This window comes from Dendropsophus ebraccatus, chromosome 2 (assembly GCF_027789765.1).
Source record: "Dendropsophus ebraccatus isolate aDenEbr1 chromosome 2, aDenEbr1.pat, whole genome shotgun sequence".
Classification (NCBI taxonomy): Eukaryota; Metazoa; Chordata; class Amphibia; order Anura; family Hylidae; genus Dendropsophus; species Dendropsophus ebraccatus.
In genome coordinates this window covers 56770667-56796839 of record NC_091455.1, presented here as the reverse complement: position 1 = coordinate 56796839, position 26173 = coordinate 56770667, and the positions used below count along the sequence as shown (strand labels likewise).

The following is a 26173-nucleotide window of genomic DNA, read 5'->3' as shown; positions in this document are numbered from 1 at the left end:
CCCACCTGCTATGAAGCGCGCTCCGCTCCGGAGAGCGCTTCATAGCTCCCTAGAGACTCAGGACGTAAATGTACGTCCAGGGTCGCCTGGTGACAGAATTCCATGACGTACATTTACGTCCAGATTCGTCTAGCAGTTAAGCTAATGTACTGATTTGCTGCCTGTTGTCCCTCTACAGCAGAGGTTCTCAACCTTCAGTTCACTTACTCCAGGGCGTATTCACTGTGCATACATTAAAGGGTTGTCCAAGATTAATGCTTAATTAGTCATGCTGCCAGGGCTGCGGGGGACATGGCAGTAATGTGTACCTACCTGTCCAGGGCCATCACCTGCCCTCTGTGTCGCTATTAGCATTTTGACAACATCCACTGACGTGCAGTTCCCCCCCCCAAAAAAAGCCCGGACAGTGTCTATGCTAAGCAGTCATTTCCTATGAGAATGCACATCAGTGGATGTTGTCCACATGTTGGCCAGGCGGGCCCGGGAACTGTCAGCCGAGGGAGAACAGGACAGGTAAGTATACATTACTTACATGTCCCCCACAGCCCTGGCAACAGCATTTATTCCAGGGAAACCCTTTACGCTTTTGGCACTGACAGGTTGCTAGCATCCAGCAATGTCCAGAATTGCCAATCTACACTGCACCTGAGGTTCACATGCTGCTGTGGTGAAAGGGTATTGTACAGGAATAGAGTGCACCACAGCAAATAAGCATAGTGGAAACTGTGGAGCCCCAAGTGCCAATGATATGTATCAGCTACATTTTTGGACAGACATATGACAGATGGAGCAGCTCACAGCCAGAATGAATGGGGAGGCTACTAGATGCGAGTCTGAAAGAGTTTCCTAACGCTATTACGTATGGGGCACCAAAGCAGAAAGATTGTCACTGCACCCCTGCTACTGAGGATGCAATTGCAATGGCTTTAATTTTCATGGCAGTATTGGAATTGGGCCTTCAATGATTGGTAAAAGGCTGCCAGAGGAGGCACATTGACTACCCCATCAAACAGATGAAAGAACACAAGCTGGTGGCAGCAGCGTTATGGTCTGGGGAATATTTCTGCAGCATTCTCTGGACCCACTTATCCATGTGGTAGGCACTCAACTAATTTGTATATGAACCCATCCTTACAGATCATGTACACCAATAAATGCTGATAGTCTTCCCCGGGGTTGAATAGGGCCTTCTAGAAAGACAATGCAATATATCACACATATAGAAATGTTGATAGGGAGAAGATCAGGGATGACAAGTAGAACTAGATCTCCAGATATGAATCCAACTGAGCATTTGTGGGACAATTTCAATCATCACTATGTTCACTTTGACTTCTTCCCCTCCAGCAGCTGTGGGATGCTTTGCGGTAAGCATGGCTCCAGACACCCCTGACAACCCACCAGAACCTTACGGAGTTATGGTGTGTTTACACAGAGATTTATCTGACAGATTTTTGGAAGCCAAAGCAATGAAATGGAAGAGGAGAAATCAGAGTCTTTCCTTTATGATCTGTACCATGTTTATAGTCTGTTCCTGGCTTTGGCTTCAAAAATATGTCAAATAAATCTCTCTGTGTAAATGCACCATTACCCTCTTTAATGTAAATTAAATCAATAGGGTAGACTGTTCTACCAAATGTGTGAAAGGGTAAAGGGTAATTCAAAGCTTAGACAGTTATGGTATACCTACAAGAAATGCCTGATAGATGTGGGGCACCCCTTTAGGAATTGCACCTGACTCTAAAATAAGATTACTGACTCCCATGCCATCTGGTGAATTAGCCACCAGATTCATGATCTGGTGGCCACATAAGTGGATATGCCATAAATATCTACAGTGGGAAAACTCCTTGATTAAAGTTACTCTGTACCCACAATCTGTCCCCCCCAAACCGCTTGTACCTTCAGATAGCTGCTTTTAATCCAAGATTTCTCCTGGGGTCCGTTCGGCAGGTGATGCAGTTATTGTCCTACAACTTTTAAACTTGCAGCCCTGTGCCAAACTGCAATGGCCTAGAGTATCTGTGCCCAAACCTTGCACCACCCCTCCGTCCCTCCTGCCCAACCTCTTCATCATTAGGAATGCCACTGGCCTTAACGATCCAGCCCATGTGCAGTGTTCTCACAGCTGATGAATAGGAAAATACCTGCATAGGGCATTCCTAATGATGAAGAGGGCAGGGAGGAGGGACAGAGGTTGTGCCAGCCTAATGCATAGTCACTCTAGGCCACGCCAGTTTGGCACGGGCTGCAAGTTTAAAAGTTGTTTTTTAGGACAATAACTGCATCACCTGCCGAACAGACCCCAGGACAGATCTTGGATTAAAAGCAGCTATCCGAAGGTACAAGTAGTTTGGGGTGGGCAGATTGTGGGTACAGGGTCACTTTAACTACTTTTGGCTTTCTAACACTATACACGTCTTTACAATACTCACCTCCTGTTTTAAGAGCTGTGGCAAGTAATTCTCTACACTTGATTCTGACGGGGTCCGATGTACTGGGAGCGCGAGGAAAAGACGTGATGAAGGTTTCAGAGGGAGCCGCACAATCTTCTTTCCGCCCACTAGAACTACTGCTGGAACTGCTGCTGGGGATAGCAGTGAGAAAAAGGGTTACTTGTCATATTATCGAAGACAGAAACCCCCCCAAAAAGTCTGCCACAAAATAATTTGTTTGCAATTCAAATTAACCTCCTGTAGATAACCTCCTGTATGTGCAAGGCCAACATACAGGGCAAACACAAGTGTATATAGTGGAATAAAAATAAACCTACTAATTTGCCCAGCAAACAATAAGTACAAGCCCAAATTATAAACAGAAGGAATGAGAAATAAAATAGCCCAACACAGAAAGGAAGGGGGTGAGCACTGGCTACCAAACTGACATCTTACCACTCTACAGCACAGCGAGCCCGACATACGTTTCGCTCACTTCATCAGAATCTCCTGATGAAGTGAGCGAAACGTATGTCGGGCTTGCTGTGCTGTAGAGTGGTAAGATGTCAGTTTGGTAGCCAGTGCTCACCCCCTTCCTTTCTGTGTTTGGCTATTTTATTTCTCATTCCTATTTTACTTCTGTGTATCTCATGGTGATAATTATGTAACTTCTTATTGATTTAAATAAAGAAATATGTTTTATTCACGTATTAGTTCTGCAATTTTTTCTTTAGTTGATATGGTCATATATATATCGCTAACTCTGAGCAGATGACTATAATGTTTGGCAATGTCATTGTGAATGTCTGGACATTCTCATGTATACAAAGAACACTTTTCCATCCACCAAACATATTTCTAGGTTGTAGGCAGGATGTCACCTTGTTCAGAAGTGTCAGTGAACATTGCTGAATCATTATAAGATGCTGGCCTATGCAGACAGTCCCTGCCCACAGATACACAATTCTTTGAGAACCCTTCCAAGAGCTGAAGACAAGAACTATTGTCTCAATTGTCCCAATTCTTTTAAAGTTTTGGATGAAACATTTATCTAAAAACAATCCTGGATATCACCGTAAACTGCAGTAATGGTAGAATACCTCTCTTCCTTTGCTTCAGGACTGTTTTGTGCAGGAGGGGGCTGCTCTTTTTTCTTTTCCTCTGCTTCTTTTTCAGCTGATGGGCCATCTAGATATTACAAAATAGGCTACTTACAAATGTTGAGTTCCTTATAACAGGTATGTAATCACAAGGTATAAAGAAAATATGTAACTGCAAAAAAAAATAAAATGTATCTGTAATTAGAAAAAGTTTAGACAATGACTGATCAGGAGAACAAGCCAGGTCTGTGTGCAGTGCATTCTCCTCTGGCTCTGTCTTACATGACCTGGACAGCTGCAAAATGTAAGCCTATGGGGCCACTTAAAGGGAACCAATCACGCCGAAATTGCCCCCATTGATAAGGACACGTGCTGGTACATCAGCCAGCACGCTTCCCAAACATCCCCCTGTCCCCTCCTTTATTACCCCGTAATCTTACTTTTGTGATGTCCTGCGCCGTATGCTAATCAGCCCCAAGTAGTCAAGGTGGGCTGAACTAGTCAAGGTGGGCTGAACTAGTCACGGTCCCGGGCGCTGTAATCACGCCCAGAGGGGCGTGATTCAAAGACCTGCGCTCCGCCGACGTCATCTCTGGCCCGTGTTCACGTCGGCGGCACGCCGCGTCTTTCGCATGCCGCACATGCGCAGTACGGCGGGAGAAGACGCTGACGTACTGCGCGTGCGCAGCGTGCGGAAGACGTCGGCAACGCTTGCGCTCTAAGACGGCGGTGCGACAACGTCATCCGCACGCCGCGCACACGCAGTACGTCAGCGTCTTCTCCCGCCGTACTGCGCATGCGCGGCATGCGAAAGACGCGGCGCGCCGCCGACGTGAACGCGAGCCAGAGATGACGTCGGCGGAGCGCAGGTCTTTGAATCACGCCCCTCTGGGCGTGATTACAGCGCCCGGGACCGTGACTCGTTCAGCCCACCTTGACTAGTTCAGCCCACCTTGACTACTTGGGGCTGATTAGCATACGGCGCGGGACATCACAAAAGTAAGATTACGGGGTAATAAAGGAGGGGACGGAGGGGGGGGGGATGTTTGGGAAGCGTGCTGGCTGATGTACCAGCACGTTTCCTTATCAATGGGGGCAATTTCGGCGTGATTGGTTCCCTTTAAGTCCCAAGGACACAGAAAAGAAAGAGGAATGCACAGCAGTGCGGACGTCTCCCGACTCGCTCTCCTGATCGCTCGCGGTCTGAACACTCAGACCCCGAGCGATAAAAACCTTTGACAAGTCTCTGTGATATGTCAAAAGTTTGTCTAATTACAGTGACTCTTTACTGTAAGAAAAAGATGCTGCAATATCTGCTTTTAACATTAGTCCATATCTAGGAGCCAAATAGTACATATAAAAGCGAGTTTCTGTTACCGAGGAGTTTTTTCCAGGACTTAATGAGCGATTTGGCCAGCGATGTTACGTCCTCATCTGAGCTTTGCTTACGGATGGCATTTACAGACATTCCAATTCGGGTAGACTATAAAGAACACAAAAATTAAAGTTTACTTGATCACATTCAAGAATTGAAACAGCTAAAAAAAAAAATCAAGACCTACTAGGTTAAATACTAGAGAACGAATGTGCAAGACAAAGTACAAGCAAGGATTTTTCTACTAAAGTTTACTTTACTTTAAAGTTTAGACTAGGTGGCTTAAACCAAACTTGACTTCACACTTCGCTTTTGTGGACCTTAAAGTGTCACTGTCGTAATAATTTTTTTTTCTAAACTAATAGATAAAACGATTCTAAGACTTTTTCTAATTTATTTCATTTATTTATATTCATGTTATCACCCTCTAATTCATAGCTATACATTTATCCACCAGGGGTGCTTTTTCTTATTTTTAGCCTCCACTGGTCGAAATCTAAAAATCTCGACTGATTCAGTTAGAAAAAATAGTCGAGATTGCTTACAGTCCCTCCCCCCTGCGCGTTCTCGTGTGAGGCGGTCATTTGATTGATTGCCTACAGGAGCGCGCTCCCACATACAAGTCTGTGAACTGCGCAGGCCTGCGCGTTCACAGACTGTAGGGAAGGACCGCCTTTTCCTCCTTCCCTGTCCTATGTTTATGTCTGCGGCAGCTTACTGTCTCCCTCCATCCTGTGCTGTGTCTGCGTCCTCCTATCTCCCTCCGTCCCTGGTAGATGCCCACTATCCCTGCGCTCTGTCTCTGGCCACCTAATATCTCCCTCCGTCCCCGGTCCACGTCTGCTCAATGTCTCCCCCACGTTTCTGCACTTGTTGCCTCCCTCCCTGTGCTCTGCGTCCTAACACCCTCCGTCCCCGGTTCGGGCCTCTCCCCCGCCATCCCTGTGCTTTATGCCTCTTTCCCTGTGATATGTCTCTGTGTGTGGCTGCTAACCATGTCCCTCCATTACCGTTCTCAGTCAGCGGCCATATTAACAGAGCACGGGGATGGAGGGAGATAGTTAGCAGCCACACACAGAGACATATCACAGGCAAAGAGGCATAAAGCACAGGGATGGCGGGGGAGAGGCCCGAACCGGGGACGGAGGGAGTTAGGAAGCAGAGCACAGGGAGGGAGGCAACAAGTGCAGAAACAGAGGGGAGATATTGAGCGGACGTGGACCGGGGACGGAGGGAGATATTAGGTGGCCAGAGACAGAGCGCAGGGATAGTGGGCATCTACCGGGGACGGAGGGAGTTAGGAGGACGCAGACACAGCACAGGGAGGGAGGGGGACATCAAGTGCAGGGATGGCCGGGGGTGGATGTAATCAAGCAGCCATATGGACAGAGCACAGGATGGAGGGAGACGGTAAGCTGCTGCAGACATAGCACAGGGACCACAGCTGTACAGCTATATGAAGTAGGATTGGGTGTGGAGGGAGGCAGGGGCTGCATTGTGGTCCCCATGTAAAATCCCTTGCACAAGCAGGGGAAGGTTCTACAGCGTTGCTGACAGCTAATTGGCTAAAGATCATTTACTTGGGGCTGGCTGGCCGTGCTCGCTTCCGAGAACCAGAGTCTCCTGTTCAGCATCAGCTGACGTCTTCAAAGGGCCGGCACGCCCCCTCCAGAAGAACAAACTGCACATCATTGAGCAGCACAAATTGGGCTATATCTCGACTTAGGAACGGCAGAATGGCGCCAAATTTGAAGTGTAGGCTCTACAGGGGGCAAACTAATAGGTAAGAAAGTTTGATTTTTTTTGCATCCAAATGACAGTGACACTTTAAATAGTTCCTAAACTTTCAGCAAAACTCTGCATGTAGTCAGGAGGCAGAAACAAAGGGGCACAATGCTCAACTGAGCACATCTGCCCCTTTGTTCATGTGTAAGGGGGGTCTCAGCACCTGGAGCAACATTAAACACAGTCTGTGACATGTGACTATAAAAGTTTCGGATCACTTAAAAGTAAACCTGCCAAGTGATATCTGCTGTTACCTGACAGAAGAATAGGGAAGAGGTAGAGCACTGTTACATAGGTTTATAGGATTTTGAGCAGGAGAGAAAAGCAGGAGAGTAAATCCTGACAGGATTATAACCTATTGTAGGAGAACATACAATCACGAGTAAACTATGCATTGCCACCAATAATTCTAATATATCTAGATTAAACAAGCAACTAAACAGCAATGTGACAAGTGCAGCTTGTGTCAAAGCCGCATCTCTGAACCTATTGTGCATCTGTGTTACTCTGTGGTGGTGCAAACTGTATTCCATGTAGAGTTTACATAAAGCATGTGAGCTCCTTATGATACACTCAGCAGTGATCATCACACTCAGCAGTGATCATCACACAATAGTAAACCTCTAAATCACAGCTGGTATGATATTAAGTGCGGCTGGAAAAAAAAACAGGCAATTTCGGTCTTTTAAGAATGAGGAGCATTATCTTCCTTATATTATGTATGACTGCAGTGAGTACAGCGACAGTAAAGTCCTAGCTAAAACAAATCACGTACATACAAATACGCCATCAGCAGGTATAGAACAAACAAAAAAAAATCAACAACCACACAAACCAGAGAGGTTTAAACCCATTTTTAAAGGGACACCTCTTTCAGATAGATAGAATACAATTATTTCTTGAGAAAAATCAATGTTTAGAATTTAGTTTTGCAGGGTTTTTTTTGGCAGTAAAAAATAAATACTTAGGCTGCATTCCCATGTTCCATGGACGTGGAATGCCTGTAACGCACTTTCCCCTGGCTTGGCAGCATCTATATTAAGATGCTGGGAGCGGGGGAACTGTACAGATATGCGCCGCTCTGTAATGACGGCGCCGCACAACTGATTCATTACAGAGCGGCACATATCTGTACAGTTCCCCTGCTCTTAGCATCTAATTACAGATGTTGCCTGGGTGGGGGAGAGCCCGTTACAGGCATTCCACATCCGTGTTCCGTAAGGAACACAGAACGTGGGAATGCAGCCTAAAACTTTCAGTTCTACAGACAGACAGCATCCAGGACAAAAACAGCTGAATACCAGGGTAAACTATATTGCTGTAGGTCGTCTCATTATAATTAGGTGGGGACTAGAAGAATGTCAAAGTGACAGCTCGGGTTTCAGAAAACGTAAGTGTCTTATTGATGCGATAGGAAGGAATGTATTGTTTTAAGGTCTTATTTGTTATAAAAGATATATAGATATATATCTTAGCTGGCTGTGTAGGTGGGATTGGTTTGTATTTGGCTATGGGTATGGGAACCAGCATTGTTATGTCAAGTGTTCAGCCATAAACCCCCCCCAATAAAGTAAACATTAGAGGATACAGTTGTTGTTTGTGTTGTTGCTGTTGTTGTACAGCTGTCAAAACCTTGTAGCTATAATTGTCAAACAGTGTACCACTGGTGATTGATAAATATGTACAGGGCCTGGGAAACTTCCATTCTTGGTCATCTGTGGTCTTCATAGACATTTCTAGAAGCACACTCTCCCCCCCCCCCCCCCAAACTTGCTATAAAAGCCAGGGGTATGTATCCTCTCGTCAGCCTCAGCTGGGACCATGTAAGGTGTCCAGCACCACCCTGGTTGGTCATCGAAGGAGATGGGTGTATATTAGAGCATAATATACAATGGGGTTCACCATTTCATTGTGGACGGAACAACTCTGCATCTGTACCACCTGTAACTGCAGCTAAGTATCATTTTATGTAATAAATATTTTTCTGTGTGGTCATAGCCTTCTGTGACTTATCAATAGCAACCTATTACAGCTAGGGATGAGTGAATTTACAGTACTAGTGAAGCACTTTGTTAGCTTGGCGGTCAGCTATCAGCCGACTGCCTGGGAACTCTGTGCCGCTCTGCTTCGGGTACTGGGAAAAGCTAGATCCAGTCGTAGGAAACAGTGAGAAGTTTCTCAGGACTGGATTCAGCTTTTCCCAGTACCTGGAACAGAGTGGCACAGAGTTAAAAGGCAGCCGGCTGATAAGCTGACCACCGAGTTAACAAAGCACTTCGCTAGTACTGTAAATTAACTCATCCCTATTAATAGCCCTAGACACACACTAATATCTATCTCCTATAATCAAGCATTAATACACCAGCTCATTATACACATCACATACAGTACCTCTGCAAATGCACACATAAATGAGTACAAACACATTTGCACACCAAGACACACCCAATTTTACCATCCAAAATAGATGATCCAAGATTTATTAGAAGTCTGTATATAAGACTCTGCTTACTTGCGGTATTGCTACTATAGATATGTCTCTAACTGCAATGGTGTCTCCCGTATACACAACACAGGACTTACTGGCTGTAGTTAACACCAAATAAGTGGGAAAGGTTGGGGGGGGGGGGGGGGGCTGGAACAACGTTTTTTTTTTTTTTTTTAAATCAGCCATCTCACACTCTTTGGCAAAACAAGCCAATGCCCTGTGCTATACAAGCAGGCGATATTGAAGCCAAGTAAATATTTACATAACAGAAAGTTATGCTCCCTGCTAAACAATGATGGGAGATACAGTGGAGCTGTGTTCCTGGCTGTCAGCTGCTCAGTACTAACACAGGACACACAGCAGGATGCTCTGTCTCCTACATGACATACACAATCCAGAGGCATAATATGGAGCAGCTGACGGCATCGGACCTGGAACTAATGCCCATAGAAATACCTTACAGATTAGTATTAATTTAACTACCTACTCATTTTAAAGGAAATAAAATACAATCAAATATAGATTGTTCATATATAAAGAAACAAAAAATACTTGGAAGTGTCTCTAAAGAAGTGGGAGCACAAAAAAAAGTATTTTGCACTTCTCTCCAATCATCCATCATGAGAAATAAATAATGCCCTGTCAGGGCTAAGGCTATGTTCACACTGCGTTTTTTTTCCCCATCTTTTATTTTTTTTTCAAAAAACGAATGCATTTGTGTGCATACGTTTTTACATTATAAAAAACCGGATCCGCTTTTTTTGACGGACACAAAAGTAGTGCTGACACTACTTTTGTGTCAGTCAAAAAAAACCTGATTTTTTTTTATTATTATAATGGAAGATGATGGAAAAACGGATCAAAACTGATGCACACAAGTGCATTTTTTTTTTTTGCTGCAAAAAATGGATTGCAAAAATGCAGTGTGAACCTAGCCTTAGACAGTGTTATGTGCAGGAGTGAGCCTGGACTGTATGCATGCATCCTGACACTGACAGATGGTCCACATTGTGTCTGAAAGATAAATCAAGGCTTCCTTCTCATCACCCATAAAGTTGTGGACAACTGTCCCGCCTCTTGAAAGTAACGCCCTTTCAGGGCTTATCCCTCTGAGAACAAAGTGGTCAGGCAGTGATTTTCCACGACGCTACACTCCTATCTCCACTATCATCTGTCGGTGGACAGTAGGGAGAGCCTTATACGCTGCAAGGGGCAGGTACGGCCAACAAAAGGACCTTAAGACGCAGGATAGACTATGCTCCCTGCCCTTTTTTTTTTTTTTTAAAGGGCCAGTTTCACAGGCTGCGCTCACATTGGCATCATGAACCCAAAGGAGATATCAATGTCAATGACGGTCTCTCACATAAAGGGGTTTTCAAATAGAGGTTGAAGAACTCAGGCCCAATTTTGTCCATGCATATTACACTCTCCCTCCCTAAATCTGTCAAGATAACAGCCGTATACCTTCAGAGTATTATATACAGGTCCTATTCTATTTGCCTACACCCATGATGATGCTCACTGAAAATATAGCTGCATGCAGACCATGGCTGTTGTGAGTGCATGAATGAAAAATCCCTTACACTTAAAGTGAAACTTCCCTTGAACTGAAACTAGTATGATACAGAATATCATGAGTGACAGTCCTGAGCAAAACAACAGCGCTTCTCATTGTAATTACATCCATTTCATACAAAATAATTCATATTCACTTTCTAAATGTGAGAAAGGTTTTGTCGCTCTGCCAGAGTGTACATGTCAGTGGATTTATGTGTATATGCATCGTTGCTCTTCAGAAACTTACCTGAAGAAGTTCCAAAGTCATTGGAAGGTTTTTAAGCTCTTTAAGTAAATCTAACGCTCCAGCCTATAGGAGGAAAGAAAACACATATTACATCACTAATGAATACAAATATACAGAAATGGCCACAAATAAGCATAACAGACTGTCATACAATGAAGAGAAAAAAAAACACATCCTGAAGGCATCAGCATGTAAAAAATAACAAAAAACTGTGCTCGATTACATAGAGTCCGGGCTCCGTCATCTGAAGATAAAAGACCACAGTGCTGTGCTCTACAGTAGTGAAGAACAGACTGCAGCCTAAAACGTAAGCCAGAGATCAGAGGTGTTTGCAGGTACCATTTTAGAGGGTTAACTGCCCACATACATTGATGGTGAGAGCTCTAGGTAAGGTGCAGAGGCGACATTTACTAGGCAGTGCACTATGTGAGATACATTGTAAACGGATAGTGCAACTAATTTTTGTTTGTGACTTTGTTACTTTTCAGTTTGTTACAGAATGATTTTAAAGAGGGTATACCTGTAGGTAAATTTATTAACTTAAAGTGAATCTTTCCAGACTGCTTACAATGTTGGATAGCCGTTATGTCAAGAGACAGACTGAACACTTGGACACTTTGCATAGAAAAACACAAGCCTTTTTCTATGGTATGAAATTGGAGACAGACATATGAATGTCTCCTTGACATAACACCTACCTAATAGCGTCATCAGTGTTGAAATGGAATTGTAACTGACAGATTAACTTTAACAAGTTCCCCCATCTTATGTAATTATGCCCTATGCAAGCCAGTTAGTGGGATCCGAGCAGAGAGTTCTGTAGTGCACGGACGCCCCATAGAGAGTGAATAGAGCACAAGCGCAGCACACTCTATATTCCATCTGGGCTTTATTGTGCTGGAGACTGCTGTATGTTCAGGGTGAATTCACAGTGGCATGACAGCTCTGACACGTGTCCAGACATAAACCAAGGTACAATAAGGTAGGTCACCATAGTGGTCTGATAGAGAATGGTGATATAGTCCTGCATAAATACAGAGAGTGTGAACTGAGCCTTACTGCCACAAACAGTCCTAAGCAGGAGAATAATTATCTATCAAATATCAAGACATTGTCTCCTTCAGCAACACTAGAAGCCTAAACTCCTCACATACAGCAGCCTGTGCAGCAACGTGCATAAGCACTAACAATACCAGCAATGGCTGATCTGCCCTCACACACAGCAACGTGCAGGTGCACCACCAACGCCAGCAACGTGCAGGTGCACTACCGATGCCAGCAGTGACTGATGACACACACACACACACACACACGTGTGCAGGTGCATTATTGATATCAGCAATGACTAATTCCCCCCCATACACACAGCAACATACAGGCACACAACCATTACCAGCAATGCCTGATCTGCCCCACACATTGCTATATGCAGGCGCACCACCGATACCAGCAACGTGCAGGCGCACCACCGATACCAGCAACGTGCAGGCGCACCACCGATACCAGCAACGTGCAGGCGCACCACCGATACCAGCAACGTGCAGGCGCACCACCGATACCAGCAACGTGCAGGCGCACCACCGATACCAGCAACGTGCAGGCGCACCACCGATACCAGCAACGTGCAGGCGCACCACCGGTACCAGCAACGTGCAGGCGCACCACCGGTACCAGCAACGTGCAGGCGCACCACCGGTACCAGCAACGTGCAGGCGCACCACCGGTACCAGCAACGTGCAGGCGCACCACCGGTACCAGCAACGTGCAGGCGCACCACCGGTACCAGCAACGTGCAGGCGCACCACCGGTACCAGCAACGTGCAGGCGCACCACCGGTACCAGCAACGTGCAGGCGCACCACCGGTACCAGCAACGTGCAGGCGCACCACCGGTACCAGCAACGTGCAGGCGCACCACCGGTACCAGCAACGTGCAGGCGCACCACCGGTACCAGCAACGTGCAGGCGCACCACCGATACCAGCAACGTGCAGGCGCACCACCGATATCAGCAACGTGCAGGTGCACCACCGATATCAGCAACGTGCAGGTGCACCACCGATACCAGCAACGTGCAGGTGCACCACCGATACCAGCAACGTGCAGGTGCACCACCGGTACCAGCAACGTGCAGGTGCACCACCGATACCAGCAACGTGCAGGTGCACCACCGGTACCAGCAACGTGCAGGTGCACCACCGGTACCAGCAACGTGCAGGTGACCACCGGTACCAGCAACGTGCAGGTGCACCACCGGTACCAGCAACGTGCAGGTGCACCACCGATACCAGCAACGTGCAGGTGCACCACCGATATCAGCAACGTGCAGGTGCACCACCGATACCAGCAACGTGCAGGTGCACCACCGATATCAGCAACGTGCAGGTGCACCACCGATACCAGCAATGTGCAGGTGCACCACCGGTACCAGCAACGTGCAGGTGCACCACCAATACCAGCAACGTGCAGGTGCACCACCGATACCAGCAACGTGCAGGTGCACCACCGATACCAGCAACGTGCAGGTGCACCACCGGTACCAGCAATGGCCGAGCAGCCCTGTAACCCAGTGATGCAGGATGAGTGGAGACGAGTAGGATGTATGTGGGTAGCTGGGTCACGTGTGCTCCTGTATGTAGATGAGCCCCCCGGTCCGCAGGACGTGCCCATCCGCCCGCACGGTGCCTGCACAGCCTCCCCGGCAGCCAGCGTCCCCTCACACACCGGGTACAGTGAGCAGCACTCACCGTGTTCTTCTTCTGCACCATCCGCTCCATCTTCTTAGCGATACGGATGATCTCCTCCCCGCCGGCCGCGCTCATGTTGGCTCTCTCCCCTGCTCCACGGACACCACGGATCTGCAATACCAACGCTTGGAATAAGAGGTACTTTCCCGCTTACAGCGTCCTCCACACACCCCGGCCGGAAGCTGCTCCCGACACTGCTGCAAAGCGAAGCCACAATGTTGTCATTGAGCGCGAGCCCCGCCTCTTCCTGTTACGGCACCATGGAGTCTCACGTCAGCTCCTCCCCAACTCACCTAACGTTTGTGTAGTCTCATAGAACAGTGCGACACCTAGCGGCTGGAGGTGGAAGGGCGGTGCGCCTGCTCCTATCTGCGGAATGGGGCTGTGCTGGTACCTCCGAGAAATCGCAGCGTTTTCCTACATTGTATTATAACTTTTTTATTATTGGAAATAAGCTGCATTTAGGATAAATGACTTGGGTGGTGTTCACACTGGGATCATGGCTTCTATCCTTCTGCTCTTCGCTCTGGCTTCTGTTTGCTTTTCCTGGCACCAAGGCAGAGTACACAGCTGGTCAAAAATGGTGTTTTATTCTATAGTAGAAAGATAAACCAGTGCCAGGAGTGCCATACCCAATGCCTGGCCACCACCAGTGCTGCCTGTCCTGTCTGTCATCTTGGCGGCAAGCAAAGCTCTATGATGACTATTCCTTACGATAAGTACAAGGAAATCTACGGCCGGGTCTCCTTCGAAGATGTCAACGCTGCCTAAAAGGGTTAAAAAACAAAAACTCAGAATGTGAATGCAGGCAAAGTCCCATAAAAACACACAACGTGTCCATAGTACATCGGCCAAAGGCGACAACTAGAAAAACATGTATCCAAGAGCATAATATAGATGGGTCCATGCTGCACCATACCATGCAGGTTCTTAGTTCTGTGGTGAATATTTTAAAGTGTACCTGTGGTGGTGCAGTGCAGTACTCTCCTGCTTGTTCTCACAATCGGTACGTCCTGAACACTCAGTCCCGGGTCAATAAAAAACATGACAAAAAGACTTGGTCCGACAGCATCCAGTAGTGGAGATATGGTGACATTTATTCAGACATTGTTCACGTATGATGTCTGAATAAATTTCACCAAATCTCCACTACTGGATGCTGTGGGACCAAGTCTTTTTGGGAAGTTATATGGCCTCCACTTGGTATTGGAAACCCTCCGGCATGTAGTCCATTTCCACTACAGCGGAAGGCATTCTCTGCACACATTTGTGACCGCTGCTGTTGGACCTCTATTTTGATGGTAAGTCTCTATGACACGTAAAACTTTTTACAAATGAGAGGTACACTTTAACAATGAGAGACAACATAGATCTGCATATGTACTCTGGCCACATCGGATGCACACACTAAATACAGAAAGCTTGGGTGACGTCTTGTCACAATGTTGGTGGTAGGTTGTGCTCAGTGATATGGTGCAACCACCAGATAATAAAGTATATAATGAAGAGAAAAAACAGTTTGAGGCACTAACCTTTTATCTTGCAATCCAACTTTATTGTAGAAACAACCTGATAGCCGTGTAGGGAAGAGAGTGAAGGATGCTACTGGGGCATCATATCGATATAATAGTGTCTGAGGACATAGATCACAGCAGGAAGTTATTTCAAAATAATGGCCTCATTCCAAACTTATAAAGGAGTCCCACAAGAAACCCAAAAATCAATTCATACCTCAAACAAGACCCTTAAATACAGACACCAAGCCACAAAAGACCGCCCCATCTCATACACTGGTCCTATGGGCCTCCTCTTGCTGCTCCTCTTGGGCCCCTCTTTCTCTCGTCATGCCCTGCTCTCACAGACTGCCTTCATGACCCCCAACCCCCTTCTCAAAGGTAGCAGTCACATCTAAATACTTTACACTAGAGATGAGCGAACCTGGAGCATGCTCAAGTCGATCCAAACCCGAACTTTCGGCATTTGATTACCGGTGGCTGCTGAAGTTGGATAAAGCCCCAAGGCTATGTGGAAACCATGGATAGTCATTGGCTGTATCCATGTTTTCTAGACATCCTTAGAGCTTTAAGTTCAGCAGCCACCGCTAATCAAATACCGAAGGTTCAGATGGACTCGAACCCTGTTTGCTCATCTCTACTTTCCACCACTCTCATCCTCTCTGATGTATTGCCAAACATGTAATGAGACAATGATGTCACTGAAGGTCCCGCTGGGGCTGTTCTAACTTGTGGGTGAATTGTAGGTCAGTCTGAGCCTGAGCACAAGGGAAGGATAGGGCAGCAGTCTAAGCCACCAGTGAGAGAGGTTTATCCTAGACTACCTAAGCCTTCCTATCAGCTGCATCAGTGTATAACCTAAGGCCATGGTTGTACTGGGCTTCTAAACCTTAATCCATGCATATCTTTGTTTCAATAAAACAAAACATCTAATCATCAACATGTGCACAGTAGAGATGTGCAAACCCGAATATGCGGCATTTGGTTACCAGTGGCTGCAGAAATTGGATTGCTCACTGGGCTTCATTAAATAGGAGTATAAAGAATAAAAAATAATGACTCTTACGTAATCCTGAAGATGCTGCATAATGCTATACTTCCTCCGAGATAGTTGCAGCTGAGCAGCAGACGTAGACAAGGAGGAGACCTAAAGAAGGAAGAAGGAAATATAGGAGAGGTCAAGAGGTCTGATTCACCATAACGGTCTGTAGTGATCAGGGCTGAGAACATATGGCAACAAAGATATCTCCATTGGTAATATCGTAGAAAGCTGTAGAAGTGTTACCAGGGTGATTGGAGGTTGCTGAGATATACCTTTACCCGATGCCTCTTATTATCTACTACTGAGCAAAGAGGAGCTGTGGACATGTAAAGGGAATCCATGTTAAAGGGGTTATCCAGCACTACAAAAACATGACCACTTTCTTCTAGAGACAGCCCCACTCGTCTTTAGCTTGGGTGTAGGTTTTGCTGCTCAGTTTTATTAAAGTGACTGGAGCTTAATTGCAAACTGCACCTGAACTAGAGACAAGAGTTGTGTTGTCTCTAAAAGAAAGTGGCCATGTTTTTGTAGCACTGGATAACCCCTTTAAGGCCCTATTACACAAAATTATCAGTAGAGATGAGCGAAGCAAGCAAAAATTTAGTTTCACGAGGTACACAAATTTTTGGTCAAACCCGTTAATATTCGCGAATCGAATTCTAACGAATTTCAATAAAACAATCACATCATAGTAGCTACAGTACTGGAACTATTACAGAAGGGCAAATTTGTTAACACATTCTTGTAAAAGTGTAAAAAATTGAAAAATCACAATGTAAAAAAATGGCAATCAGCCAGCCAATCATCCTATTTCAGCCATGGACAGCAGTGGACCTTGGTGGAAAAGCGGCATAACACATATAAACTTTCTAATAAACCATTTAACACGTTCCAATCTCCCGTCAAGTACCCTTTCACCTCCCCTTGCTTGGCACCCTTTGTATCCCCATTTAGTTTAAGTGGCACCAATATCAGTGCCAATTTCAATTTCATTTCAAAAGATTTTTTATTTCATTTTAATGTAGACGTAGAGTGACCCATTACTAATGGAAATACATTTTTAGAACACAGTAGGAGTGGAGTGTGAGCACTTATTATGTAAGGCGCATACTCCAATCACTGATCCCAGTAACTTAGTATAACTTAGGAGTTTACAGTGCCCAGTGCGTGAATGATATGGACTGTCTTCACTGGTCCCAGTAAATTCCTATAGGCACCCAGTTATTTGGTAAACTGGACACTTGGTTGACAGCTCCATCTGCATCTGCTCTAACTGCCTGCTGCCCCTCTCCACCACATACAGCTAACTGGCCACCTCCGTAAACGAACCGCCTTATATAGAGGGGGAGGTGCTGACATCACAGAGGGGCCTGCAGCTGGACAGGTGCTAGGAATTGTAGTTAAAGGGGTTATCCAGCGCTACAAAAACATGGCCACTTTCCCTCTACTGTTGTCTCCAGTTTGGGTGGGGTTTTTAAACTCAGTTCCATTGAAGTAAATGGAGCTTAATTACAAACCGCACCTGAACTGGAGACAACAGTAGGGGGAAAAGTGGCCATGTTTTTGTAGTGCTGGATAACCCCTTTAATCCCTTTCTCCCGCCCAGTGAGGCTCCAGACAGCATGTTCGATGTGAATCTGTGTGAATTCGCTTCACAGAACGAAGCAAATTGACAGCGATATTCGCAGCAAATCTTGCTTTGCTCATCTCTAATTATCGGCCTTTCATGACCAATTACCGACCACTCAGGCCGATAATCGTTTAGTATAATAGGACATGTCGAAAGACCACAATTAACGGACATTGACAATGTCGGCTGATCTGCATTGCATCGCTCTGTGTAATAGGAGCCACCACTGACTTCAATAGGCCGTAAGGATCATTGGGGCGGCCCCTCCTGCTGCTCCCTGCTCGCTGTCTGTGCATGTTATCTAGGAAAAACACAATTTATTTTTTTTTACAGAGGCCAGATGTTAACCTTGAGGCTCTGTAGCAGTTATTCCAAAACACCTGCTGAGGGTGTGACATTTTTGGCAAACGGTGGCGTTTTTTTCTCCCTGGTGTTTTTATCACTTTTTGTGGTCCACCAACTAAGTCATGTGATGGCAGCCGAAAAAAGTTCAGCACACAAAAACGCCTAAACCACAAAAAAGATCATTCACACAAAGTAAAAAAATGCCAGAAAAAATTCAAATGCATTTTTTATGGCGTTCCCCCAGATTATCAGGCCTTTATAATACGGCCTTTAGATAACTGTTAGGTCAAGGAGGTACATGGTACTTCATCTTTTATCTGTTCTTTCAAAATGTAGAAACATGCTTTTATTCTCCTATGCAAAGAGGGTTCTTTGCTCCTAAACTGTCTCCTCACACCTGGGACATAGATGGGAGGGGGAGCACAAAGGCATTGCAGCTTGTAGCATGACAAGAGCTTGGGAACTCCTCTTTGTCTGTTCTTCCATATAGTATAAATGCTTTTATACTCCTGTGCAGATATATGAACTGTACAGTGCGTATAACAGCTCCGGCTTTCTCCCTGGTTCCCTCTCCTTAAAGAGTCACTGTCGTATTTTTTTTTTTTTTTTGCAGAAATCAATAGTCCAGGCGATTTTAAGAAACTTTGTAATTGGGTTTATTAGCCAAATCTGCCATTATCTGCATGTAAAAAGCCTTTTCCCAGGTCCCCCCCCCCCTCCTTCCTCTTTTTCATCCACTCTGAAAAATCTGAAAATTGTGACTTGTTGCAGGAGTCGTACCCAGTCTGCTCTAGGGAGAGGGGAGGGGGGAGGAGGAAGGAGGGAGTTAGCCGGCAGCAGAAAGCAGATAACAGAGGATTACAGGCACTGAGCTGGGTGACAGCTGTAATCCGAGCTCAGACAGGTCACTGGTGACTGTCACAGGAGATATCCCGTGAGGGATTTGTAGATTAACTCTTTGTTGTCCTGTTTTGGTCTTTTCTTTAGCTCTCTCCATAGGAGAACAATGAAGACAGGGGGGAGAGCTTCAAACTGCTTTTTCATGATAAAAATGCATTTTTCGGATAATAAACCCAATTACAAAGTTTCTTAAAATCGCCTGGACTATTGATTTCTGCAAAAAAAAAAATTCACGACAGTGACACTTTAATTTGAGATATTCCATATTCTAAAATCAGCCTTGATCCAGTTTCACACGTGTATATTACGGGCATATTGTTGTACTTGTAATATGTGCAGACCACAGGTAAATTGACTTGAATGCACAGCAATTTAGGGATCGAAGATTTAAAGACAGATACACTGTATATTTTTGTATTATCTGCTCCTGTGTTTGTGTCAAAACTTGGAATTAAAAACTGTGATTTGAGCCTAATCTTCAAATGCAAGAACCTCCTGGGCCTCCTTCCTTGTTTGTATCCAGTACTATTGCCACTTTCTTCACTTTGCCTAATCCTCTCAGACACTGGCACGTGACACAGCGTGAGAGCACAGAAGACATTTCTAGGGCACTGTGGCATCGCTCTTATGTAATCCCTGTGATTTGATTTAATGGGACACTGAGGGCATTCACAACACGCCATGTATGCTGTCACATGGATGGTGGCTTGTTTTGATTTCAGGACAGTTAATGGCATGCATGTCTCTCCAGAGCAATATATTTTCTTATACTAAGGCTAAAAAGTTTTCTTTTTCGAAGTCTTAGGCCTAAAGTGTTGTTTTCTGTCATATTTAAAGTGTCACTGTCGTTATAACTTTCGAAATCTAAATCAGCAGTAGATGTGATATAAAGCAAGTTTGCAATTTACATTCATTTTTTTTTTGCTGTTATCATGGTGTAAAACAAGAAAACTTACCAGAAATTCAGGTGCATTCTCCTGAAGGCAGATTATCTGACTTGTGCTGGTTGAAAAAAAAAACACACTAAACTCAAAACAGAATTCTGGCCAGTACAGAGTCACGGCTCACTGTGTCCATCAATCACATGACTGCCTTCTCTCTGTGAGCGCTCAGATGACCTGGGATACACAGGACTTCCTGTTTTCTGTTTCCTGAGGGAAAAAAGTCAGAAAACAGGAAGTGCCGTGTTTTCCATGAGAAAAAAAAAAAAAAGAATGTAAATTGAAAAACTTGCTTTATATCCCATCTACTGATGATTTAGATTTGGAAAGTTATAATGGCAGTGACGTAAAGGTATTTATAAACTTAGGAAAGCATCACAAAGCAAGCATCTGATAAAGCCCCCTGGATCTACAGGGAGCCTGTCATGACTTCAATGCTACCAGAACCACAAGTCATTGGGACGGATCCGCAATTACAGACAAATTTTGAGGAAGTGTGAATGAGGCTTAACAATTTCTTTCATACTTGTGGATTATTATTATTATCTATTCAATCTCCTTCCTCCAGTTCTGAGCTGCTTCTTTCAGCTGAAGACAAGAAAAAATGTGTATGAGCTTTTTTCTCCGTCTCCCCCTCCTCCCTTCTGAGACGGCTGATGTAAACAAGTCCCTACCAGCCTTTAGCTTCAACTTTGTAGCTTTTTTGTAATGCTGGAAGGGTGAATTTAAAGGTCAAGTTGATGTGATTAATCTTCCTGGCTACAAAGTTGCAGATAAAGCCTACCAGTGAATTGATTAAATCTGCATACTCAGAAAGGAGGGGGGGGGGGGACAGGGAGAACAGCTCAGACATTTTTTTTTTGTCTTCAGCAGAAAGGCAGCTAAAAACTGGAAGAAAGAAGACTGAATAGATAACAAGTATGGAATGAATTGTTAGGGTGTGTGCATATTATACAATTCTTGCGGATCACCTGCTGCAGATTCCATGGCTCGCCCCCGCGTGCATATCCGTCTGTTCTATAGACTCCATTCTATGGTCAGGAAGATTCTGCCATCCACGTGAAGAGTGAACCCATTCATTCTTCACGTGGACAGAGGAATCTGCCTGTGCATAGAATGGAGTCTATGGTGCAGGCAGATATGAATGCGGCCACGTGTGAGGGGGAGCTGTGGAATGCACAGTAGGTGATCCACCAGGATTCCGTAGTGTGCACATTCCCAAAGTCTCACCATGGGCAGCAACATATGAAAAGTTAGGTTTCAGCGGAAAAGCCATTTAATTATATAAAGTTAGATCAATTATTTCAACCCTCATAATCAAATCTACTAACTACTCTCATACAGTACCCCCCAAAATTCATTAAAGTATATGCCGTACACCCTAAAATATATACAAAATTACTCTCACCGGTAATTCACTTTCCACGAATCCTTCATGACAGCACCATGAATGGAGGATGCTCCGGTCGTCTCTATAGGGACAGGAACACAGACAAATTTAAAAGGCCCCTCCCTAGGCACACCCCCAGTGTTTCTAAATTATAAGTAGAGGTGCACCCAATTTCCTTCAACCCATCTATCGGGCGGGAATTAATGTGGTGCTGTCATGAAGGATTCATGAAAAGTGAATTACAGGTGAGAGTAATTTTGTATTTCCACAGCATGCTCCTTCATGACAGCATCATGAATGGAGACCTACCATATTAGTAGTCTCGAGGGAGGGATAACTGCTTGTAGGACTTTTCTGCCGAATGCACAGTCCTGATTTGCCGCGAAGTTCAGTCGGTAATGTTTAACCCTTAGGGGACACAGCCAGTTTTCATTTTTGCGTTTTCGTTTTTCCCTCCTCGTGTATATAAGGCCATAGCGCCTGCATTTTTCCACCTAGAGACCCAAATGAGCCCTTATTTTTTGCGCAACTAATTGTACTTTGCTATGGCAGATGTAATTTTTGCCTAAAATGTGCCGGGAAACCAGAAAAAAATTATATGTGTGGTGAAATTGAAAAAAAAAATGTTTTTTTTTTTTTATTTGGGGGGGGGGTTGTTTTTACTCCGTTCGCCCTGGGGTAAAACTGACTCGTTATATATGTTCCTTAAGTTGTTACGATTACAACGATATGTAACATGTATAACTTTTATTTGATTTGATGGCTTGTAAAAAATTAAAACCTTTTAAAGAAAATATATGTTCCTTAAAATCGCTCCATTCCCAGGCTTATAGCGCTTTTATCCTTTGGTCTACGGGGCTGTGTGAGGTGTCATTTTTTGCGACATGATGTGATCTTTCTATCGGTACCTTGATTGCGCATATATGACTTTTTGATCGCTTTTTATTACAATTATTCTGGATTTGATGCAACCAAAAATGCGCAATTTTGCACTTTGGGATTTTTTTGCGCTGACGCCGTTTACCGTGTGAGATCAGGAATGTGATTAATTAATATTTTGGGCGATTACGCATGCGGCGATAGCAAACATGTTTGTTTATTAATTAATTTATTTATTTTTATTTATAAAATGGGAAAAGGGGGGTGATTCAGACTTTTATTAGGGGAGGGGATTTTGTGTTATTAAAAATAAATTTTTCTTTTACTTTACACATATACTAGAAGCCCCCCTGGGGGACTTCTAGTATATGCACTCTGATCTCTCATAGAGATCCATGCAGTATAGTTATACTGCATGAATCCATGAGATCGGTGTTCTATTGCTTTTGGCTGCTGCAGCCAAAAGCAATAGAGTGCCGAGCCAGGATCAGCCATTACGGCGCAGACACCGGCCCGGGATGGATGCGGGGATCGCCCCCCCGCAATCGCGCCGCAGTGGGGGGCGATCCCCCCACTAGACCACCAGGGATGGATATGAGCAAGTATTTAGAAGCAGCTGTCAACTTTGACAGCTGCTTCTAAGTACTTGATTAGCGGGCACGGCGATCGGACCGTGCCCACTAATAGCCGCGATCCCAGGCTACATGCGGCACCCGGTATCGCCGCGCGACCCCCCTCTGAACTCCCATAGCGGCACGAGGACGTTCAGTAACGTCCTGGTGCAGCTATGGGTTAATGAACGTATTTATGCTTGAACATGTAGCCGCTTTGCATATTTCGTCAGGTGATGCGTCCGCTTTTTCTGCCCAGGAAGAGGAGACCTCACGTGTTGAGTGAGCTTTAATGCCAGGCGGAGCAGGTTTGCTTTGCGCCCTATAGCCCTCTGCTATTGCTTGTTTTATCCACCTGGCTATTGTATCCTTGGATACTTTCTTCCCCTTATTCTTACCCTGGTATTGTACAAATAAATTATCATCAATTCTCCATGATCTGGTTGTATTGAGGTAGTGTATTATGACCCTTCTCAGGTCTAGACAATGAAATTTCCTTTCCTTGTGATTAGCTGGAGCGCTACAAAAAGACCTTGGGAGTAAATGTGTAGTCATGTCTTAGTACTATCTTGTCCTCTAAAATTTTCAGGAATGGTTCTCTAGAGGATAGAGCCTGGATTTCTCCGACCCTTCTAGCTGTAGTGACGGCGACTAAGAAGGCAGCCTTGATGGAGAGAAACTTTATGGATATTGCCTCTAAAGGCTCAAAGGGATCTTCTGTCAGGGCTACTAAGACCGTGTTAAGATCCCAGGAAGGTAACGGTTTCCTAGGGGCAGGTCTAATCCGGGATACTGCCTTGATGAATCTGCTGATCAGTTTGTTCTCCATCAAGGAAGTCTCAAAAAAGCTAGATAAAGCCGAAACCTGTACTTTTAATGTACTAAGACTGAGACCCTTATCTAGGCCCTCTTGAAGAAAGTCTAGAATAGCTGGTACATCAGGGCTTTCCAGGTCAGGAGTTTTTGGGTTATACCAGTTCAAGAAGGTTATCCAGTATCTTTTGTATACAGCTGAGGTAGAACCTTTCTTACTAAGCAGAAGGGTAGATATTACTTTATCGGACAGGCCCCTACGCACTAGTATCTCCCTTTCAGGAGCCATGCAGCTAACTTTAGTTTTTCTACCCCTGGATAGACTACTGGGCCCTGGAGTAGGAGATCCTTCCTCACTGGAAGAGACAGTGGACCCTCTACTGCCATTTCCTCCAACATTGGGAACCAATTTGTCTTCGACCAAAGAGGGGCTACCAGGATTACCGTGGTCCGACTTTCCCTGATTTTTCTCAGTACTAGAGGAATTATTGGGAAGGGAGGGAAGGCATAAGCTAGATTCATGTTCCATAGGACAGACAGAGAATCCAGCGTCCAAGGACTGTCTAACCGGCTGAGAGAACAAAATACCTCTACCTTCTTGTTTTTGCGAGAGGCGAAAAGGTCCACCTGAGGTAACCCCCATTTCTGAACTAGCATCTGAAATACTTCCTGATTCAGGGACCATTCCCCTGGTAGTATTTGATGGTGACTTAAATAGTCTGCCCGATGTTGCACATAATACATCTTTTCCTGGCTGACTCTCTCCTTGGGGTCTCCAGCTCGCCCTAAAAAAGAACCAGAGGAGGAGACCTAATTACCCCCAGGCTAAGTCCACATAAGTCACATTCTTTTGGGTAGGTACCCTACTAACTGCCGGCATCCCGGGCTCCGGATTGCGGACTTGCTCCATAACTGCAGGGGGGAGAGACAGAGCAGACCTTGCAGCTGAACTTTATGGAGTTCTCCCGCGCGTGCCACCGCGCCGGACGCCCATTCCGGAAGTGTCGCGGACAAGCCGCGGCGTCACTTCCGGTGACATCACCAAGATGGCCGCCCCACTGGAGCGCGCGCGATCTTGCCTGGAGACTCCTGTCTCTCCGGAGCAGCGGAGGCTTGAATACTCGGGAGGCCTCTGCCCAGAGGGGCACCAATCACCGAATGGCAAGGAAGGAAGGAGGCCCCCGCAGACCCCAATCAACCCACTCACCAGGCAGCTTAAAGGGACCCAGCCGCCGCAGACCGCACTGGTAAGATTCCTTCAGTAGGAACGAAGTTGCTGTCCTCTCTGTAGGGACAGGAAGCACTGGGGGTGTGCCTAGGGAGGGGCCTTTTAAACTTGTCTGTGTTCCTGTCCCTATAAAGACAACCAGAGCATCCTCCATTCATGGTGCTGTCATGAAGGAGCATGCTGTGGAAATTGTAATTTACACCATGCCCCCATATTACCACCATACTGCTACTACACATAACGCCCAGTACAGAAAGAATATCCTCACATAATACTGCCCCATCATGAATGCTATCACTACCACTTCAGACCATATAGAACCTATGAGATTACAGTAATGTTAAATCCACTGAGGGGTTGTCTTCTCTGATCAGAGTTGTACACTTCAGTTTTTGGCCCAGACCACCAGAACAATTTCTTTAAGCCATAATTCATCTCCGCAGAACCTGTCAAACATCTTATGCTCTGCATTTTTATAGCGGCCACCTCATCTTACCCCACCTATAGTGCTCCAAACATTAATAATGCCCCCCCCTTTGGTGTCTCGCACAGTAAAGTGGGTTGAGGGGGTAGGTGTAAATTCCCCCATTAAGTAGGTTATCCCATTTATAATTTTCACCATTAGCCAGCATCCCCACTGCCTAGCTTCCCCAATAGCAAGATCCTCCCTACACATAATTTCCCCATTAGCCAGATGTCCTCTATAGGTAGTCTCCTCCAGTAATTAGGTTTCCCCATTAGATAGAAGCTAGATCCCCTTCTTCATGGTGAAAAGAAAAAAAACTACCCATACTTACCTGCTCTCCTGACTCCTGTGCAGAGCTCAGTCTGCATTTCTGTGTGTTTCTCTGCTATAAATGGGGAAGGAAGAGCCACTCCTAGCTTCTTGTGGCCACAGACATTAAGCTGCCTGCGACCACAAGGCAGGATGACTGAGCACTTTTCACTGTTGCAAATTTCAACATGTTCTATGGATGCTCTTAAAAGTGAAAAAGACAATTGTGTTATTAGTTTAGTGACATTGTATGCATTCACTTCTCTGCACACTATTACCTTTAACTGTAGTTTGGAGTTTTGTGGCTAGAGGACGGACACCAGGTCGCTCCACACGTGTGGTCTCAGAGTGGGTGGCAGTTAATCCCAAGAAC

The 26173-nt window shown here is 45.3% G+C and overlaps 1 protein-coding gene across 3 annotated transcripts in view; it reads right to left on the bottom strand.

The window, feature by feature from the left end:
• LYPLA1 (lysophospholipase 1) overlaps positions 1 to 26173 on the bottom strand; it is a 61946-nt gene that overhangs the window by 10731 nt on the left and 25042 nt on the right. Inside the window, exons 1-5 of one of the 3 annotated variants that reach the window (XM_069957587.1) lie at positions 13733 to 13921; positions 10988 to 11050; positions 4913 to 5018; positions 3536 to 3623; positions 2436 to 2584 (exon numbers count right to left, since the gene is read on the bottom strand). In XM_069957587.1, the coding sequence (XP_069813688.1) occupies positions 2436 to 2584; positions 3536 to 3623; positions 4913 to 5018; positions 10988 to 11050; positions 13733 to 13807 (481 nt within the window). In that variant the 5' untranslated portion in view covers positions 13808 to 13921. Of the gene's footprint in view, positions 1 to 2435; positions 2588 to 3535; positions 3624 to 4912; positions 5019 to 10987; positions 11051 to 13732; positions 13922 to 26173 lie in introns of those variants that run through there. The other 2 variants (XM_069957586.1, XM_069957588.1) reach the window with 2 other exon arrangements.